Genomic DNA, 22019 nt, shown 5'->3' with positions numbered 1-22019 from the left:
AATCGGGTGCAATGGCATTGGAGTGATTGCACTGGAAGGACTTCGTAGGTGCATTAATACATCTAATACCCAATCAAATAGAAGTGCAGCCTTCAAAGAGGAAATGGTCCAAGCCCTTTTATGTATATCAGTTCATTTTTTGTTGATGAATTAAACCCAGGCATACAGCTGAAGCTGCCTCTAGCGAGGCCTAATATGCAAGAGTGGACAAACATAAGCCATTCAGTCTCCTAGGTGCCACTACACAAGCTGGTGACATTGCCTTACCCGGGCATAGCAGTCCGAGAGGGAAATTCCCCCGCACCAGATGACTCAGAATCTGGACCACCGCCTGCAGTCTTGGCAGCAGAAGGATGCTCAGGGTGTCAAAGGCTGTAGGCAAATGCAGCAGTATCAAAAGCCAGGTCCCTTTTATCCAATAACTTGGCACTGGTTCTGCTTCGGCGCTTCTGCTGGGTTTCAACCCAGATTGGCACTTTCCCAGATGTTGTTTTTTCCAAGTTGGTTCTGCAGCTTGAGGCCTCGTCTGGAATAAGAAAGGGATATTGGTGATAAACCTATAGTTTAAGGCTTTATGTGGGACCTGTGCTGCGTGTTTAATTAAAGACCTATCAAGAATTATTTGAACACTAAGGGAGTCCCTTGTAGCTGCCATCTGCCAGCTTCTTCCTGGTCCTCGAACTATCTAAGGATAGCCAACATAGGCCAAATTCGTGGAGATGGGAGTTAGGTTAAACTCGTATATTACTGTTAGACCTGGCATCATTGGCATGAGTCTCTCCTCCATTTTTTTCCGTTTGCCTCCTCTGTTTACGATGTTTTTGCTGGAATATTGCTTTGGGCACTGTGCCACTGCTGATCAGTGCCACAGTGCAAGTGCTCCCTATGTTAAATTGTTACATTGATTGGTGTTACCATGATTGGCTTGGTTGACTTACTGTTCAGACCCTCGTCTAGTGCACTGCGTGTGCCAAGGGCGTGTAAGTTAACTGCTGCTGGTGGGCTTGCAGCACTGGTTGTGCCACCCACAGAAGCAGCGTGTAAAATGTGTCTCAGGCCTGCCATCGCAGAGCCTGTGTGCAGTCCCTGACTGCCATGTCGACTTGGCAAGGAAACCTACTTGCCAGTCTCTAAAACCTTCACTTTGCCACATTTCAGACACCTCTATGGTAGGCCCTAGGGCTGGGTGCGTTGTGGGTAAAAGGTAGGTCATGCCCTGATGTGTGTGGCATGACCTAATAGTGAATTACAGCCATTTTCGGTTTTCACTATTGAAGGGCTACCTACCTCCAATAGGCCAGACTGATTATTAACTCCATTATAATCTATCTGACTCAGGGAGCATGGTAGCAGATCGAGTTTAGTATCCCTGAACTCAGAATTTAATAGCACACCCGTTGGGATGGATGGTTTTTAAATTCTGTGTTTGAAAATAGCCCTTTTAGAAAGTGGCTATTTTCTTGTCCAACTATCCACCGGTCTCTGCTGGTTTGGTGTGTCAGGGGCTGGGTGGCTCCAGAGGTCTGAATGAGTCAGTGTGGGGTGAATGAGGCATCTACACTTAGAGTGGGGGAAGAGTAGTCCCTGATAGCCTGCCCTGCCTGACACAATGCTGGCTCCACCTACTGCCGGGCGACTGATAGCCCTGCTCCTGCCAGTGATAATACTGGCTCTGCCTCCTGCTGGGCGGCTGAGGACCCTGCCCTGCTCAGTGAATAGGCCAGGTGCCTCTGCCTGGCAACACCCACAACAAACCCAGGATGGGGGGTATTTCCCTGCTTGGACAAAGGGAACAAAGCAGAAAAGGGGTATAAGAGAAGGACCCCTGAACCAAGAACTCAGATCACTTCTGACCAGGAAACCTCTACCAGGGACAAGAAGCCTGCTGATCTAATGACTGGCCTCCCCCTTCTGCCAGTGTGCTGTTTGCTGGGGGGAACCTGAAGCTGCTTCTTTATTTTTGCCAAGGAACAAGGAGAGAGGAACTTGGTGTGTACTCTCAAAAGCTTGCTAGAAAATCTCCAAGGGCTGGAAGAGTGCCAGCCTCCTGTAGAAGTCACAGGGCCAAAGGACTTCACCATCTGCTGAATTGCTGGTTGCTGGAAAGTGTTATTTCCAGTGCACAGGGGAAATCTGCAGTCTCGACGTCGCCGACGCCGCCGAATCCAGCTCGACATCGTGAGTAACGGCTCCAGTGTTCCGAGTCTTCGACGCCGGCCGCCGGGCCCGATCGACGCCAGTAGCGACGCCAGGAGTAGTGAGTATCGGCTCCAGCTCTAAGCGACCCCGTCTCGATGCCGCTGCTGATCGCATCGACTCAACGCCCTTCTCGACGCCGTGAGCGCTGCTCCGGCCCGACACCTCTTGACGCCGACATCTCGACGCCGTGGATCATCGTTTTCTTCATTTCCAAAGGTACTGTGTTTGTGGGTGCTGTTGCAACTCCAGGCTCGACGTAGCGCTCCTCGCGGTCGACGCCGAACCTTGGGAATATCGTAAACTCGACGTCGTGTGACTCCTGTGGGGGTCACATTGTTGCCAAGAACTGTGTTTCAGAAGAATACTTACTTTTGTTGCTAAAGAACTATTTCCTAAGAAGAAACTTTACCTAAACTATTATTTTTCCTTCCAAAGAGTATTTATTAAGATTGTGGTATATTTTTGTCGTTATTTGGTCTTGTGCTAAGCCTTATATAAAAATACTATTTTTATAATAACTCCTGTGTTGTGTCCATTTGTAGTGTGTTCACTTTATTACTGTATGTGGTCATAAATGCTTAACACACTGCCTCTGAGATAAGCCTGTCTGCTCTGCCAAGCTACCAAGGGGGTAGCAGGGGTTATCTGAGTGTGTAATCCCCTTGCCCTGACTAGAGTTGGTAGGTCCCTATTTGTCAGAAGTGTATACCTCTGCCAACTAGAGACCGCCGGTTCTAACATTGGTGGTCAGCGGTGAGGATTGAACTTTGCATTTATGACTCATGTGCAGTGATTAGTGTACGCTACATAGTGAAAGCAGACCATAGCGCAGCCACAATCTGTTTTGGTAGGATATTCTATTTTTGTTCTCCGCTTTCCTGGAGCTTATTTTTTTAAACACTGCCAGTTTTGACCGTGGAGGATGCCGGAGCTGCTACCCCTTCTCTTATTGTAGTGGAGGAATTTGATAAGAAATTGATAAATAAGTACGAGTTAAAGAAGCTACAGCAATATTGCAAGCAGTTTAAAGTTCCTACCACAGGTCTCAGATTGAGAGACGACTTCCTCAAAGCACTGAAGGCCTGGTTAGAGGCCAGAAATCCCTCTGATCCGGGGGTGGTACCGGAAGAGGAAGAGCCCATGAATGGGCACGTGGCATCTCCCGGCAGCAGTGTGTCCTCTAAGAGCCTTTCTCCTGAAGAGTTGGAAGACGGGGAGAAGGAGAGGGAATACAAGTTAGAGATGGCAAAACTTAAATTAGGAGGGCAGTTGGAATTAGAGAATGCAAGAAGCAAAAGTGAAGCTGAAATGGAGAGGAAAAGATTAGATTTTGAAAGAGAGAAATTAGCGTTTGAATGTGAGAAGATGTTGAGGGAGATGGAGCTTAAAACTAAGTTTTTAGAGTTGAATCCCTCTGGTGGCAGCACTCCATCTGTGCCTGCAGAAAGTAGGTTTTATTTTCCCAAAGATGTGATGAAAGATTACAGTAGAAATTAGGATATTGGTCAATAGTTTAAAGCATATGAGTTAGTATTGTTGGCCCACTGGGTCCCTGAGAAAGATTGGGGAGCGGGGTTGTGGGGTCGCTTTGTCAATGAAGGGAGAGATACCTTGTTGGACATGCCTGCTGAGGATAGGATGTCTTATACTTGTATGAAAGATGCTTTAATGTTGAGATATGGCTTGACCCCAGAAAAGTACCGACAAGCCTTTAGAGAATGTAAGAAGTTGCCTGGTACTACGTGGGTTGAATATGTGTCCTTCTTTTGCAGAGCCATGGATGGTTGGGTAAAGGGTAGCAAGGTGGATAGTTATGATGCTCTTTATGATTTGTTTGCATGGCAGCACTTGTCTAATAACTGTTTTCCAGAGCTACGCCAGCACCTTATTGATAGCAAGATATCTAACCCTAGAAAACTTGCTGAGGAGGCGGACCGCTGGGTCAGTACCAGGGTCCACAAGGGTCCAGTGGGAGACTCAGCCAAAGGTGGGCAGGGTCCCCAGCAGAAGAGTGGGGGGGACAGGGGTAAACAGAGGGAGTTTCAGAAAGGGCCCCAAAGTAATCCCCAAGGGAAGGGTTCCCAGCCTCCCCCTGTAAAGAAGCCAGAGGTCCCGACAGGTAAACCTGTTCCCAGGGGCCCAATGACCTGCTACGTTTGTAAGCAGGTGGGACACCGTTATTATGATCCCCAGTGTCCCATGAAGGATTCGAATGCACCGCCGCGTGCACCCCCCGTTAGGTAGTGAATGTAGCCCTGGGAGGGAGTGAGATGGGTGCCCCCGGTGGGTGGGGTCCCGCAGAAATGTCCCTGGTCTCTTTAGGAGACGTGGAAATGGTCCCTCCAACCCCTCTGCCTAGTAACACTAAGAAATATAGGCAGTGGGTGACCATTAATGGCCATAGGGTGGAAGCTCTCAGACACCGGAGCAAGTGTGACAGCTGTCAAGTGTCACTTGGTGTCCAGAGAGTAGGTGGTCCCTCATGCATTCTACCCCGTTGTAGCTGCTGACAACTCACAGAGTAAGTGTGAGGTAGCTCAAGTTCCTTTTGAGTGGGGGGGGGGGTCTCAGGTACTCTTCAGGTTGCTGTGAGGCCCGCCATGCCTGTTGATTTTCTCCTGGGCAATGATTTGGAGGACTCCCCTTGGGCTAAGGTGGAGCGAAAAGCGCATCTGGAAATGTTGGGTCTGCCGGAGTGGGTGTGTGCGACCACGCGGTCCATGTCAGCTAGTAAGGGTGTTGATGGGGTCCCGGAGCCTGAAAGTATGGCCCAGGACCCAACCATGAAGAGAAGAGGCAGGGGGCGTGGGAAACCATCCCCCATCGTTCCCACGGTCCAGTAGGGAGCAGACCCTGAGGGGGATGCCCTGGAACCTACAGGGGAACAAGTGGCTGAACTGGGAGACCTTCCCGAGCTGACCCATTGGCAGCAGGATGGTGGTCCCTCCAGGGAGGAATTTTGTGCTGAACAGAAAGTGTGCCCTTCTCTTGTGGGTATGAGGCAGCAGGCCTCAGCCCAAACGACAGGTGATCAGTCAGGGTCACATTGGATTTACTGGGAGAACGATCTCCTGTATAGCGAGCCTAAGGCTGCTGAGCCTGGGTCAGCCCGTGTGCTGGTGGTACCCCAGCGCTTCAGAGCCTTCCTACTGGGGTTGGCTCATGACGTTCCGTTAGCTGGACATCTGGGGCAGGACAAGACCTATGACAGGCTTGTCACCCATTTTTATTGGCCCCAGATGAGAAGGGATTCAGACATCCATTGTAGGACCTGCCAAACTTGCCAGGCAAGTGGGAAAAGTGGGCGGAAGCAGAAGGCTGCCCTCCAACCTTTTCCCGTGGTCAGTACCCCCTTTGAGCGAGTGGGGATTGACATTGTGGGGCCACTGGACCCCAGGACAGCCATGGGCAACAGGTTTATCCTGGTCTTGGTGGACCATGCCACCCGGTACCCGGAAGCCATCCCCCTCCGCACAGTGACGTCCCCCGTGGTGGGACGGGCACTGATGGGTGTTTTCTCCCGCATGGGGTTCCCCAGAGAGGTGGTGTCAGACCGGGGCACCAACTTCATTTCTAATTATATGAAGTCTCTGTGGAAGGAGTGTGGGGTAACCTACAAGTTTACCACTCCTTACCACCCTCCAGGTAATGGGCTGGTTGAGAGATTCAACCGGACCCTAAAAGGCATGATTATGGGTCTTGAAGAACCAATGAGGCGTAAATGGGACGTCCTCTTACCATGCCTGCTGTTTGCTTACCGTGAGGTGCCACAAAAATCTCTTGGGTTCAGTCCCTTTGAGCTTTTGTATGGACACCCGGTAAGAGGGCCTTTGAGTCTGGTCAAAGAAGGCTGGGAGCAATCTCCCAGGAAACCTCCCCAGGATGTATACAGTTACATGCTGGCCTTTAGGAACCAGACTCGGCGCTTCAGAGATCCAGCCAGGAAGAGATGAAGCGGTGGTACGACCAGAATGCCACTCTGGTTGAGCTTCAACCTGGTCAGAAAGTTTGGGTCATGGCCCCTGTAGAACCTTGTGCGCTCAAGGACAGGTGGACTGGACCATTTGAGGTTGTGGAGAAAAAGAGCGATGTCACCTACTTCGTGGACTTGAAGTCTCCCAGGAACCCCTTGCGGGTCCTGCATGTCAACCGGTTAAAGCCCCACTTAGAAAGGTCCGAAGTGGGCATGCTCCTAGCCACAGATGCTGGAATGGAGGAGGAGAGTGAGCCTCTTCCTGACCTCCTGTGTGCAAAAGAGCAAGATGGTCAGTGGATGGTGTTGTCCTCTCTGACACACTGACCCTTGAGCAGCAGCAAGATTGTCGCCATTTGTTGGGACAATTCCCTGATCTGTTCTCCTTAATCCCTGGTGTCACTCAGTGGTGTGTCCACGATGTGGACACCGGGGACAGCACTCCTGTGAGGCACAAGGCCTACAGGGTGACTGACAAGGTCAGAGCATATATCAAGGAGGAGGTCTCCAAGATGTTTGCTTTAGGGGTGGTTGAGTCCTCTAGCAGTCCTTGGGCCAGCCCAGTGGTCTTGGTCCCAAAGGCTGCAGCGCCTGGTGCTTCACCTGAACTTCGGTTCTGTGTGGATTACCGAGGACTCAATTCGGTTATTAAGACTGACGCGCACCCCATCCCCAGAGCTGATGAGCTCATAGATCGGTTAGGGGCTGCCCGGTACCTTAGTACATTTGATCTAACGTCTGGGTACTGGCAGATCGCCTTGACCGATGGGGCAAAAGAGAGGTCTGCATTCTCCACACCAGATGGGCACTACCAGTTCCGGGTTATGCCCTTTGGGATGAAGAATGCCCCTGCCACATTCCAGAGGTTGGTCAACCAGGTATTGGCTGGACTGGAGGATTTCAGCGCCGCCTACCTGGACGACATAGCATTGTTCAGCGCCAGCCGGGAGGAACACTTGCGCCACCTCCAGGAAGTGTTGTTGGCCCTGCGCAGAGCAGGCCTCACAATCCAGGCCAGTAAGTGCCAGATTGGGCAGGGTTCAGTGGTGTACTTGGGGCACCAAGTAGGGAGCGGCAAGGTGGCCCCCCTGCAACCCAAGATAGATACCATCCTGGCTTGGGAACCGCCCAAAACCCAGACTCAGGTGAGAGCCTTCTTGGGTCTCACGGGTTACTACAGGAGGTTTGTCAAGGGGTATGGCAACATTGTGCACCCCTTGACCTCGCTGACTTCCAGGAAGCAGCCGAGACTTGTGATCTGGACTGACGCCTGTCAGAAAGCCTTTGACACCCTGAAAACTGCAATGTGTACAGCACCGGTCCTCCAGGCACCCGACTTTTCCAAAGAGTTCATTGTCCAGACAGACGCTTCAGAGCATGGTGTGGGGCTGTTCTAGCACAGATGAATGAGGAGGGCCGAGACTTACCTGTAGCCTTCATCAGCCGGAGGTTACTTCCCAGGGAACAGAGGTGGAGTGCGATAGAGCGTGAGGCATTTGCTGTGGTCTGGGCGCTGAAGAAGCTAAGACCCTACCTTTTTGGGACTCACTTCCGGGTACAGACAGACCACAGGCCCCTCAGATGGTTAATGCAGATGAGGGGTGAAAACCCAAAGCTGTTGAGGTGGTCCATTTCCCTACAGGGGATGGACTTTACGGTGGAACACCGCCCTGGTACAGATCACGCCAATGATGGTCTGTCCAGATGTTTCCGCCTTAGTGATGAGGACTCCCTGGGTGAAGGGTAGTTCTCCCCCCATTTCAGCTGGAGGGGACACGTGTTAGACCTGGCATCATTGGCATGAGTCTCTCCTCCATTTTTTTCCGTTTGCCTCCTCTGTTTACGATGTTTTTGCTGGAATATTGCTTTGGGCACTGTGCCACTGCTGATCAGTGCCACAGTGCAAGTGCTCCCTATGTTATTATTGTTACATTGATTGGTGTTACCATGATTGACTTGGTTGACTTACTGTTCAGACCCTCGTCTAGTGCACTGCGTGTGCCAAGGGCGTGTAAGTTAACTGCTGCTGGTGGGCTTGCAGCACTGGTTGTGCCACCCACAGAAGCAGCGTGTAAAATGTGTCTCAGGCCTGCCATCGCAGAGCCTGTGTGCAGTCCCTGACTGCCATGTCGACTTGGCAAGGAAACCTACTTGCCAGTCTCTAAAACCTTCACTTTGCCACATTTCAGACACCTCTATGGTAGGCCCTAGGGCTGGGTGCGTTGTGGGTAAAAGGTAGGTCATGCCCTGATGTGTGTGGCATGACCTAATAGTGAATTACAGCCATTTTCGTTTTTCACTATTGAAGGGCTACCTGCCTCCAATAGGCCAGACTGGGCAGACTGCTTATTAACTCCATTATAATCTATCTGACTCAGGGAGCATGGTAGCAGATCGAGTTTAGTATCCCTGAACTCTGAAATTCTGTGTTTGAAAATAGCTCTTTTAGAAAGTGGCTATTTTCTTGTCCAACTATCCACCGGTCTCTGCTGGTTTGGTGTGTGTGTCAGGGGCTGGGTGGCTCCAGAGGTCTGAATGAGTCAGTGTGGGGTGAATGAGGCATCTACACTTAGAGTGGGGGAAGAGTAGTCCCTGATAGCCTGCCCTGCCTGACACAATACTGGCTCCTCCTCCTGACGGGCGACCGATAGCCCTGCTCCTGCCAGTGCCAATACTGGCTCCGCCTCCTGCTGGGCGGCTGAGGACCCTGCCCTGCTCAGTGAATAGGCCAGGTGCCTCTGCCTGGCAACACCCACAACAAACCCAGGATGGGGGGTATTTCCCTGCTTGGACAAAGGGAACAAAGCAGAAAAGGGGTATAAGAGAAGGACCCCTGAACCAAGAACTCAGATCACTTCTGACCAGGAAACCTCTACCAAGGACAAGAAGCCTGCTGATCTAAGGACTGGCCTCCCCCTTCTGCCAGTGTGCTGTTTGCTGGGGGGAACCTGAAGCTGCTTCTTTATTTTTGCCAAGGAACAAGGAGAGAGGAACTTGGTGTGTACTCTCAAAAGCTTGCTAGAAAATCTCCAAGGGCTGGAAGAGTGCCAGCCTCCTGTTGAAGTCACAGGGCCAAAGGACTTCACCATCTGCTGAATTGCTGGTGGCTGGAAAGTGTTATTTCCAGTGCACAGGGGAAATCTGCAGTCTCGACGTCGCCGACTCCGCCGAATCCAGCTCGACATCGTGAGTAACGGCTCCAGTGTTCCGAGTCTTCGACGCCGGCCGCCGGGCCCGATCGACGCCAGTAGCGACGCCAGGAGTAGTGAGTATCGGCTCCAGTTCCAAGTGACCCCGTCTTGACGCCAGTATCAACGCCGCTGAGTAGTGAGTATTGGCTCCAGCTCTAAGCGACCCCGTCTCGACGCCGCTGCTGATCGCATCGACTCGACGCCCTTCTCGACGCCGTGAGCGCTGCTCCGGCCCGACACCTCTCGACGCTGCTGCGGATCGACCCGAATCCGAGGCACGATCGACGCCGACCTAGACGCCGACATCTCGACGCCGTGGATCATCGTTTTCTTCATTTCCAAAGGTACTGTGTTTGTGGGTGCTGTTGCAACTCCAGGCTCGACGTAGCGCTCCTCGCGGTCGACGCCGAACCTTGGGAATATCGTAAACTCGATGTCGTGTGACTCCTGACTCGTGTGACATTGTTGCCAAGAACTGTGTTTCAGAAGAATACTTACTTTTGTTGTAAAAGAACTATTTCCTAAGAAGAAACTTTACCTGAACTATTATTTTTCCTTCCAAAGAGTATTTATTAAGATTGTGGTATATTTTTGTCGTTATTTGGTCTTGTGCTAAGCCTTATATAAAAATACTATTTTTATAATAACTCCTGTGTTGTGTCCATTTGTAGTGTATTCACTTTATTACTGTATGTGGTCATAAATGCTTAACACACTGCCTCTGAGATAAGCCTGTCTGCTCTGCCAAGCTACCAAGGGGGTAGCAGGGGTTATCTGAGTATGTAATCCCCTTGCCCTGACTAGAGTTGGTAGGTCCCTATTTGTCAGAAGTGTATACCTCTGCCAACTAGAGACCGCCGTTTCTAACAATTACTATGATTCCACCAGAGAAAGATCCATGGATCGTATGAGACTCCTTCAAGGCAAAAAAACAAAACTGCTTGAAGGAATGATTGTTTTCACTCCATTGGTGTTGAGTTGACTTTACACAGGCTTCTTGAATGTTCAAACACTTGTTCTGTTTCGAAATAACCCTAGCAGCTGTTTGATATCCCGTTTAGCCCAGCCAAGGGACTCTTCTTATAAATGAAACTTCTAAACTCATTGTGTGGCAAGTGAAATGGTGCCAGTGCTCTGTGGTTGGGTTGTAAAAGATACCCATAGTGGCGGGCCCCTCAGATCCCTTTCCCCCAGGGCCACAGACCCTGCGGTGTTCATGACTGCTATGCTCCTGAGAAGGACCCAAACAGGTACTCTCTATCACAATGTACAATGTTGTCCTTTTCTTCTTCTAGTTGAAATACCTATCTGTAAAAAAGCATTAATGGTGTAAAATGATGCCAGAAATATTCTGAGAAGAATTCCTATTTTTTTTTTTAATACCTCACAGGTTTAGTGTCAATGGTGGTATCGCAGTATCCCGCGGATGTACCCTCTGTGACTTCACTCGCAACCACTGTGATAGCAAGCAGCACATCACCTGCGTGGAAGACTGATGGTGCCACAGCCGAGACGACAGCCCTAAATACAGAAAGAACAACCACAAGAACCACAGAAGAGACCTTGAAAGGAGCGACCACAGCAGAGAATGTTACACTAAGCATCATAGCAGGGACTACCACACCAAGCACCAGAGAAGGGACTCCCTCCCCAACCACCGTAGCAGGGACTACCACACTAAGCACCAGAGTAGGAACTCCCTCCCTCACCAGCATAGCAGGGACTACCACACTAAGCACCAGAGTAGGAACTTCCTCCCTCACCAGCATAGCAGGGACTAGCACACTAAGCACCAGAGTAGGAACTCCCTCCCTCACCAGCATAGCAGGCACTACCACACTAAGCACCAGAGTAGTGACTACCTCCCCAAGCGCTGAAGCAGGGACTACCAAAGTAACCATCGTAGCAGGCACTACCACACAAAGCACTGTAGCAGAGACTACCTCATCAAGCACTGAAGTAGGGACAACTGCCGTAACCAGTGTAGCAGGGACTACTACCCAAAACACTGTAGCAGAGACTACCCCACCAAGCACTGAAGTGGGGACAATTGCCCGAACCACCATAGCAGGGACTACCACACCAAGCACTGTAGCAGAGACTACCCCACCAAGCACTGAAGTAGGGACAAACGCCCGAACCAGTGTAGCAGGGACTACCGCCCAAAACACTGTAGCAGAGACTACCCCACCAAGAACTGAAGTGGGGACAATAGCCCGAACCACCATAGCAGGGACTACCACACACAGCACTGTAGCAGAGACTACCCCACCAAGCACTGAAGTAGGGACAACCGCCGGAAACGCCGTAGCAGGCACTACCACACAAAGCACTGTAGCAGAGACTACCTCATCAAGCACTGAAGTTGCGACAACTGCCATAACCAGTGTAGCAGGGACTACCACTGAGGGCACTGTAGCAGAGACTACCCCACCAAGCATTGAAGTAGGGACAACTGCTGGAATCGGTGCAGCAGGGACTACCACACAAAGCACTGTAGCAGAGACTACCCCACCAATCACTGAAGTAGGGACAACTGCCGTAACCAGTGTAGCAGGGACTACCGCCCAAAACACTGTAGCAGAGACTACCCCACCAAGCACTGAAGTGGGGACAATCGCCCGAACCACCATAGCAGGGACTACCACACAGGGCACTGTAGCAGAGACTACCCCACCAAGCACTGAAGTAGGGACAACCGCCGGGAACACCGTAGCAGGCACTACCACACAAAGCACCAGAGAAGGGACTCCCTCCTTCACCAGCATAGCAGGGACTAGCACACTAAGCACCAGAGTAGTGACTACTTCCCCAAGCGCTGAAGCAGGGACTACCAAAGTAACCATCGTAGCAGGCTCTACCACACAAAGCACTGTAGCAGAGACTACCCCACCAATCACTGAAGTAGAGACAGCTGCCGTAACCAGTGTAGCAGGGACTACCACACAAAGCACTAAAGTAGGGACTACCGCCGGAATCGGTGCAGCATGGACTACCACACAAAGCACTGTAGCCGAGACTACCCCACCAAGCACTGAAGTAGGGACAACCGCCGGAACCACCGTAGCAGGGACTACCACACAGGGAACTGTAGCAGAGACTACCCCACCAAGCACTGAAGTAGGGACAACCGCTGGAAACACCGTAGCAGGGACCACCACACAGGGCACTGTAGCAGAGACTACCCCACCAAGCACTGAAGTAGGGACAACCGCCGGAATCGGTGCAGCAGGGACTACCACACAAATCACTGTAGCAGAGACTACCCCACCAGGCACTGAAGTAGGGACAACCGCCGGAATCGGTGCATCAGGGACTACCACACAAAGCACTGTAGCCGAGACTACCCCACCAAGCACTGAAGTAGGGACAACCGCTGGAACCACCGTAGCAGGGACTACCACACAGGGCACTGTAGCAAAGACTACCCCACCAAGCACTGAAGTAGGGACAACCGCCGGAATCGGTGCAGCAGGGACTACCACACAAAGCACTGTAGCCGAGACTACCCCACCAAGCACTGAAGTAGGGACAACCGCTGGAACCACCGTAGCAGGGACTACCACACAGGGCACTGTAGCAAAGACTACCCCACCAAGCACTGAAGTAGGGACAACCGCTGGAAACACCGTAGCAGGGACCACCACACAGGGAACTGTAGCAGAGACTACCCCACCAAGCACTGAAGTAGGGACAACTGCCGGAATCGGTGCAGCAGGGACTACCACACAAATCACTGTAGCAGAGACTACCCCACCAAGCACTGAAGTAGGGACAACCGCCGGAATCGGTGCATCAGGGACTACCACACAAAGCACTGTAGCCGAGCCTACCCCACCAAGCACTGAAGTAGGGACAACCGCCGGAACCACCGTAGCAGGGACTACCACACAAAGCACTGTAGTGGGGACAACCGCTGGAACTACCGTAGCAGAGACTACCACACAAAGCACTGTAGCAGAGACTACCCCACCAAGCACTGAAGTAGGGACAACTGCCGGAACCACCGTAGCAGGGACTACCACACAAAGCACTGTAGTGGGGACAACCGCTGGAACTACCGTAGCAGAGACTACCACACAAAGCACTGTAGCAGAGACTACCCCACCAAGCACTGAAGTAGAGACAACCGCTGGAACTACCGTAGCAGAGACTACCACACAAAGCACTGTAGCAGAGACTACCCCATCAAGCACTGAAGTAGGGACAACCGCCGGAACCACCATAGCAGGGACTACCACACAAAGCACTGTAGCAGAGACTACCCCACCAAGCACTGAAGTAGGGACAACTGCCGGAAACACCGTAGCAGGGACTACCACACAGGGCATTGTAGCAGAGACTACCCCACCAATCACTGAAGTGGGGATAATCGCCCGAACCACCATAGCAGGGACTATCATACAGGGCACTGTAGCAGAGCCTACCCCACCAATCACTGAAGTAGGGGCAACCGCCAGAACCAGTGTAGCAGGGAGTACCACACAAAGCACTGTAGCAGAGACTACCCAACCAAGCAATGAAGTAGGGACAACTGCTGTAACCAGTGTAGCAGGGACTACCACACAGGGCACTGTAGCAGAGACTACCCCACCAAGCATTGAAGTAGGGACAACCGCCGGAATCGGTGCAGCAGGGACTACCACACAAAGCACTGTAGCAGAGACTACCCCACCAAGCACTGAAGTAGGGACAACTGCCGTAACCAGTGTAGCAGGGACTTCCACACAAAGCACTGTAGCAGAGACTACCCCACCAAGCACTGAAGTAGGGACAACCACCCGAACCAGTGTAGCAGGGACTACCACCCAAAACACTGTAGCAGAGACTACCCCACCAAGAACTGAAGTAGGAACAACCGCCGGAACCACCGTAGCGGGGACTACCACACACAGCACTGTAGCAGAGACTACCCCACCAAGCACTGAAGTAGGGACAACCGCCCGAACCACCATAGCGGGGACTACCACACAAAGCACTGTAGCAGAGACTACCCCACCAAGCACTGAAGTAGGGACAACCGCCGGAAACACCGTAGCGGGGACCACCACACAGGGCATTGTAGCAGAGACTACCCCACCAAGCATTGAAGTAGGGACTACCGCCCAAATCACCGTTACAGGGACTACCACACAAATCACTGTAGCAGAGACTTCCCCGCCAAGCATTGAAGTAGTGACTACCGCCCAAACCACCGTAGCAGAAACTACCCCACCAAGCACTGTAGTGGGGACAACCGCTGGAACTACCGTAGCAGAGACTACCACACAAAGCACTGTAGCAGAGACTACCCCATCGAGCACTGGAGTCGGGTCTACTGCCCGAACCTCCTTAGCAGGGATTACCACACAAAGCACTGTAGCAGAGACTACCCCACCAAGCACTGAAGTAGGGACAACCGCTGGAAACACCGTAGCAGGGACCACCACACAGGGCACTGTAGCAGAGACTTCCCCGCCAAGCATTGAAGTAGTGACTACCGCCCAAACCACCGTAGCAGGGACTACCACACAAAGCACTGTAGCAGAAACTACCCCACCAAGCACTGTAGTGGGGACAACCGCTGGAACTACCGTAGCAGAGACTACCACACAAAGCACTGTAGCAGAGACTACCCCATCGAGCACTGAAGTCGGGACTACTGCCCGAACCTCCTTAGCAGGGATTACCACACTAAGCAGTGTAGGAGAGACTGCCACACTAAGCACTGAAGTAGGTACGACATCACCAAACACCACAGAGAATAACACGTCATCAGTCCCTACAACACAGATCACAACAGAAAAATCCACAACAGGTAACACAACAATAAGCACAAAACCGTCTGAACCAATACAGAATGAAACCACCTTGGCACCCATTCTTCTTACGAATGCAACCGGATTACCCTTCACAACATCCGCCCCTATGGCAACAGGTGAGACTGATATCCCAAACCTTGTGGCACATTCTTTGAACAAGTTAAAACAGCACTGCTTTCATTACAAATGATGTCATTTCGTCCGAATTGATGCGGCGCCTGAAATGAATTACAGCTGAGTTTTGATGTGTTCTTAACTTTCATTACATGAAGTCCGTCATAATTTCGGATACGCGGAGTATATGAAGGCCACTTTTAATCTGATTTTACCTTTACCAGAGCCCTGACGCTTCCATTGTCCTGATCTCTAACCCCTGTTTTAATCCCTGACCCTAATCTCACTTCAAGATTTAATCCTTAATCCCTTTTTTATCGTAATCTCCCTCCCTTACACCTGTACCCCGCCTTGATCCCTTATTCTTAATTCAATCCCTTTCTGTGATCCCTTTTTGGGTAGCTGCAGGCTGAAGCTAGGTGACTGGGGTCATCCTCTAATCCCACATTGAGCTGCTGCCACACCCTGGGACATTTTAAGGATTTCGGGGGACCCAGGCCGAACATCATTTGGGGCCCCCTGCTCGGATAAACTCAATGTATTATTTCTTTCCATCTCATTCACTATGATCTATGACAGCCCTCTTTGTTGGCCCCTAAACCTTTAAAGGGTCCCCAGTCCTTCAGCAGGCCTCCATTCAGTGCAAATCCTTTGAATATTTATGGGATATTGGAGACCTGGGAGCCCCTTTTCATATTGTGCAGGGGGACCCGTCGTTTATAGGTTATGCCACTCTCTGGTACGTTCCAGAATGCTTAATGATGAGGCCCCTAGAAAGGTGGGGGCCCTGGGCCAGAGCCCATGCCTTAAAACCACTCTGACCACACCTGCCTCCTTGGATGTGATAAAGAGATCCTACCGGCTGCAAACTGCAAGCAGCATCCCAGACCACTCCCAGACTGGTATTAAATCACCCAGCGGCTTCCCCACCGAACAGATACCACACTCCCAGCCCAGGAATGCACAATGTGCTTTGAACACCATTGTCCTCCGAGTTCCTGCCTGCTACTCACAGGCTTCATGCAGGGCTGGCTCTAGGGCGGTGCGCCCGGGGCGGCCGCACGGGCGCTGACTTTGCGTTTTAAGTATATTATGCATTTAAAAGCACCTGCTGCCGCGTTCTTTCCTGGCCTTCAGCAATTTTTAGGCAACCATAAAAATGTCAAGTTAACTCCATTGAATAATGTTCTTCCTGGAGAGTTGGGGTTTGTCTAGTGGAAGTTTTGACTCGTAAATTAGCGCAGAGGGTTAATATGCCTGCTGTAAAGAACGTGTACCATGCAGACCACAAAGTGCATATAATGTAAATAGGTCAGTGCGTTGCTGCTTTTGTCAGAGATCCTTTGTTACTTGCCGTTTATAAGTTAAAATCCTAACATAGAACAGTGAGCTATTAACTGTCATCAAAGAGCTGCATGCAAACTGCAAGGTATAGATTAAAGCATTATGACTTTTTTCCCCCAGTCTTTCGTTATCGTAATGTTGGAAAAAGGGTTCCTTTGTAAAGAAATCAATTTTGATTATTGAAGAGCAACCCCAGCCATGGTGATACGTTTGAAATTCTGAGTTTGTGGTTCTCCAGACTAAGCACTCTCAAACCATACTGCCTACAAGTATGGATGACGTGACTCCTACACCTTGTAGTCCTCTGTCCTGTGTAACATTTCCTATACACTGATTCACACACCTATGATTGATTGTCTCTGCAGTGTGTGTGATGTAAGAGCTCTGACACCCTACACTGCTATGAGTAGTGGCAGTGCTATTAAACGAATTAAATGAATCTGAGAGAGTGTGGTTATGGGGTCTTGAGGGGCACTGTTGAAGGGTGGTAGAGAGGGAATCCGTGGCGGAGATGGTCGTTGGGGGACACCAAGAAACATTGGCCCACCGGGTCACACCAGCGCCAAAGCCGGCCTTGGGTTCATGAACACATAGTTAACCTAGATGGACTAAAAGGCACTCTGCAATCAACCATACAGGTTATTTAGTTGGGCCTTCTGCCTTCCTGGTTGGATGCCATCACATACACATGGGAACCACAACCAGAAATGATAATGGGCTTCTGGCCTTAGATCCAGGCAGCCATCACCCGTTTCTGTTAGCCAGCACTCAGGCGTGCTGATGAAACATGATCACGCAGACGCGCCTAGATGACATTCTGTCCCCTAAAAGTACACCTGAGCCAACTGCATTCCCAGCTGAGATCCTTACCACCTCACCATCTCTCAGGGGTTACCCTCTTCCGCTATAGGTGGCTGGAACAATATCACCTTTTCTTCAGGTCGGAAAAGGGGGTTTTGGATAATGATGCCACAATTTGTCTCAAAACTCAAGCTGACGTGATCAATCAACACACTTGTAAAGCGCACTACTCACCCGTGAGGGTCTCAAGGTGCTAAGGGGGGGGAGGGGTGCTGCTACTGCTCGAATAGCCAGGTCTTGAGGAGCCTCCTGAAGGTTAGCAGGTCCTGGGTCTGCCGTAGGAGGATGGGGAGGGTGTTCCAGGTCTTGGCGGCGAGGTGGGAGTATGATCTGCCGCCAGTGGTCGCGTGCGTGGTCGGTTGGTGGTGTTGCTGCTTCCAGTGTGGACGGCCCCTAGGAGCGTCCCTGGCTGAGGGGGTGGAGCCAAGCATGAGGACCCCTGTCTTGTCAGAGTTCAGCTTCAGACGGCTGTTCTTCATCCACTCGGCGACGGCTTTTATTCCCTCGTGGACGTTGGTTTTGGCAGGGAGGGGGTCCTTGGCGAGGGAGAGGATCAGCTGGGTGTTGTCGGCGTAGGAGATGATGTTGAAGTTGTGCCGTCGGGCGACGTGGGCGAGCGGTGCCATGTGGATGTTGAACAATGTCGGGCTGAGGGATGATCCTTGGGGTATGCCGCAGGTGATCTCTGAGGCTTCGGAATGGAAGGGGGGGGGGGGGGAGTCGGACGCTCTGGGTTCTGCCAAAGGGGAAGGAGGTGGTCCATTCCAGAGCCTTGTCTCGGATCCCTGCGTTGTGGAGGTGGAGGCGTGTGCGTAGGGTGCAGTGGCAGACAGTGTTGAAGGCGGCTGACCGGTCCAGGAGGATGAGGGCCGCGGTTTCGCCGTTGTCCAGTAGGGCCCTGATGTCATCGTGGCGGCGATGAGGGCAGTCTCGGTTCTGTGGTTGCTGCGGAACCTGAACTGGGATGGGTCCACGATGATGTTCTCCTCAAGGTAGCGGGTCAGCTCTCTGTTGACGGACTTCTCGATGACCTTCGCCAGGAGCAGGGAGATGGGTCGGAAGTTCTTGAGGTCCCTCGGATCCGCCTTGGGTTTCTTCAGTAAGGCGTTGATCTCGGCATGCTTCCAGCTCTCTGGGAAGGTCACGGTCTCGAAGGAGATGTTGATGGTCTTGCGGAGATGGGGAGCGATGGTGGCGCTAGCTTTGTTGAAGATGTGGTGTGGCCATGGATCTGATGGAGAGCCGGAGTGGATGGTGTTCATGATTTTGATGGTGTCATCATCGTTTATGTTGCTCCAGGTGAGCAGGGGATCGATGTGGGTGGTGGCCGCGGGGTCTGAGGTGTCGGTGGTTGTCGGGGCAGTCGGGTCGTTGGGATCAACAACCTTCATTTAGTTGAAGGCACGGGGAGATTAAGTGATTTGTCCAGTAACACAGTATGTTGAGCCAGTACTGAGACTCGGACTTGGTTCCCCAGCTCCAAAGTCAGCAGCTCTGGCAGTTACGCCACATCCTCTCATACTCCATTTACAGAGAATTTAATTTGGCAGTCATTTATTTATCCCTATGCCGAATCTATGCAACGAAACCACACTTGTGTTTAGCATGCCCCTTTGTGGGCAGGGTTTGTCAGGAGGTGTTGGCAGGCCCTTGGTGAGGAGGAGACAGGATGTGTGACTTTGCCAAATCCTTGCTGTGCCTTCTGGATCACCGCAGGCCCACCCACCCAGAAGTCACGGCTGCTACCTTGAAGCAGCAGTGAGGCAGGTGGGGGCAAAGTGGTGGGGCAGAGGGGAAATCGGTGTAAAAACAAAAATCACTTACTGCCTCTCCTGTGTCCCCTGCTGTCCTCTTCCTGGCTTCTTGTTAAAAGCAGGAAGCACCAGGGCTCCCATGCTCCCAGCTCCCAAACACAACACTGCAATGCAGCGTTGTGATTGGTCTGAGCGCCGTTACACAGTGCTCAGCCAGGGGCTGTAGGGGTGGCATGTTCTCCATGCCGGCTGTATTGCAGCCTGCATGGAGAAAAGGGGAAGTGTGCATGACTGTTTTGGGCGGCACAAGAGGGACAACCAAACAGTCATTGCCCTCCTCCCCTGCTCTGCTGTCCCACCCCGCCCCCTCACGCTAGCTGTTGCAGCAGGAGGACAAAATAAGATGATAATAACATTACTTTATTATCATTTTATTTTTTCCTTTCTTTTGCTGCTTCATAGCAGTGAGGTGACGCTCCTTCGCCTTAGTGGAGTAGCCGCTACTGCCACCATGCTTCACGCTTTCAATCTCTCTCTTTCTCTTTACAATCTATGTCCTGCTCGGACATTATGCCCGGTGCAGAAATAAGGCGGTGCGGGGGCCATCATTTAGCAAGTCTGCGTCTCACAGTTTCCCAGGGTCAGTGCAGAAGCAAGCGGACGCCCCCAAACCCCTTTTAGGATCATAAAACCTCTGATGTTTTCCTTTGCCTTCTTTCACATACCCAACTGGCTCTCCACAGCATCCCAAGGTCGGTGCTGGAAACCCTCGCCCCTACTGCCTCTCCTCCCTGCCCAGAGGCTGCTTGGTACATTCCATGCTCTGCGGAGGGTTTTACACACCTCTCTAGAATGTCAGACGCCATCCCAGGAGAAGGTTCCCCTAAGAGCAGCTGTCTGCTAGCTGGGCACAGGTGGGAAGAGGATGGATCTGGGAAGACAGGGGTGGGCCTGGAGGGAAATGTGTTTTAAGAGTTAGGCGTGGCATGGCATCAAGCTAGACATAAAACATAATCTCAAGCAGCATATCTATCCACTGGTAATTACTGTGGTGTACATTCTTCCCATCCTTTTCATGCTCACTGTGCCACTCCAGACTGGCACTGTGCAAACCAGAGGACGGTCCAGGCTGAGATCCAACCAGTGGCTGAAATTAATTGAAGCCTTCTCCATATGTACACTGAATAACTTAAAATCTTACTTTGATTCACAACCTTAAGTCGCATCTAACTTATCTCTTTAGTTCTTGTTTTCTTTGTCTTGTGGGCTCCAAAGGGCATAGCTTGTAGATTTTAGGTTTTCAATATAGACCTGTTTAGGTGTCCTAGACCCCTTAGACAAATGCCCCTGCTTGAAGTCATACCACATAGCGGTATTAAGCGCTATAGAACTGCTATAATACAATAGAACACAAAGGCGTCTGCGCTGTTTACTCTTGTGCCCCTGCCCTGACCTCCTGAGAAGTGCACTCTGACCTCCTGAGAAGTGCACTCTGACCTCCTGAGAAGTGCACTCTGACCTCCTGAGAAGTGCACTCTGACCTCTGAGAAGTGCACTCTGATGTGCACTCTGACCTCCTGAGAAGTGCACTCTGACCTCCTGAGAAGTGCACTCTGACCTCTGAGGAGTGCACTCTGACCTCTGAGAAGTGCACTCTGATGTGCACTCTGACCTCCTGAGAAGTGCACTCTGACCTCCTGAGAAGTGCACTCTGACCTCCTGAGAAGTGCACTCTGACCTCCTGAGAAGTGCACTCTGACCTCTGAGAAGTGCACTCTGATGTGCACTCTGACCTCCTGAGAAGTGCACTCTGACCTCCTGAGAAGTGCACTCTGACCTCTGAGGAGTGCACTCTGACCTCTGAGGAGTGCACTCTCACGTGCAGATAAGGGAACTATGTGCTCCTGTGAACAGAACGGAACACGCACTTCTTGTGTCTGTCCCGCCCCAACACTTTGTCCGAACTCTCTATCGACACATACACAGACCACCTCCACCTCTCTGATTGCTTCACCTCCACGACCTCAGCTTCTCTCCTCATGTCTCCTCTACCTATGTGTATCCAGCACCTTGTACACCTCACTCTGTGCTTCCTGTCTGTTTACTGCCCGGCTACCATTCCTGTCGTCTAGGTTTTGCTCCGGCCCAGGGCCGTTTCTAGGTGTTTTGCTGCCCGAGGAGAGAATTGAAAAATGCTGCCCCCTCCCTTTTACTACCATCACTCTCTCCCCCTGTCATCCAGGTGTTGGGGAATAGAGGCCTGCTTTGGTGCCTTTCTATCTCGTCTGGACTGTCAAATCCGTATTAAAGTAAGTCATCTGTGTCAATTGTTGCGGCTATGTAAGTTATTGCCCTGTTCTGAGGGTTATTAACTCAGTTATGCTATCATGGGCTTGAGTTGGGAGAACAGTAGGGCTACTGGCCTCTACCACCTCCAATCCCACCCAACACGGGCAGATACACAGACCCACACAGAATCAAACCATCCCATAGTATGCTGCTTTATGGGGCGAGATTCTAGAGACGGAGCAAGCTTTATCGTAGACAAGATATCAAGCAATGCCAGGATAATCTTTTTCAGGGCGGGCCAGGTACCAGCTGTACAATAACACAGGCACACAGGACTCTTGGTACTTAACAGGTGGAAGACCCCATGTGATCTCAAGCATTTGCAATGCAATAGGTCTCGCATTTACGCGAGTTTAAGCTATTGGCATTGTAAATGACGATGCCTTTTATTTCGGTTTTAAAAACCAAAACATAAATAAAAGGCATTGTCTTT

At 51.4% G+C, this 22019-nt stretch overlaps 1 protein-coding gene across 1 annotated transcript in view; it reads left to right on the top strand.

Annotated features, from left to right (window-relative positions):
- LOC146869402 (uncharacterized) overlaps positions 1-22019 on the top strand; it is a 77724-nt gene that overhangs the window by 17164 nt on the left and 38541 nt on the right. The window contains exon 2 of the mRNA XM_085599740.1: positions 10754-15280. Coding sequence (XP_085455866.1) covers positions 10754-15280 — 4527 coding nt within the window. The remainder of the gene's footprint in view (positions 1-10753; positions 15281-22019) is intronic.

This window comes from Triturus cristatus, chromosome 1_1 (assembly GCF_964204655.1).
Source record: "Triturus cristatus chromosome 1_1, aTriCri1.1, whole genome shotgun sequence".
Taxonomy (NCBI): domain Eukaryota; kingdom Metazoa; phylum Chordata; class Amphibia; order Caudata; family Salamandridae; genus Triturus; species Triturus cristatus.
The sequence above is the reverse complement of the archived record's forward strand: the minus strand, read 5'-3'. Positions and strand labels throughout refer to the sequence as shown.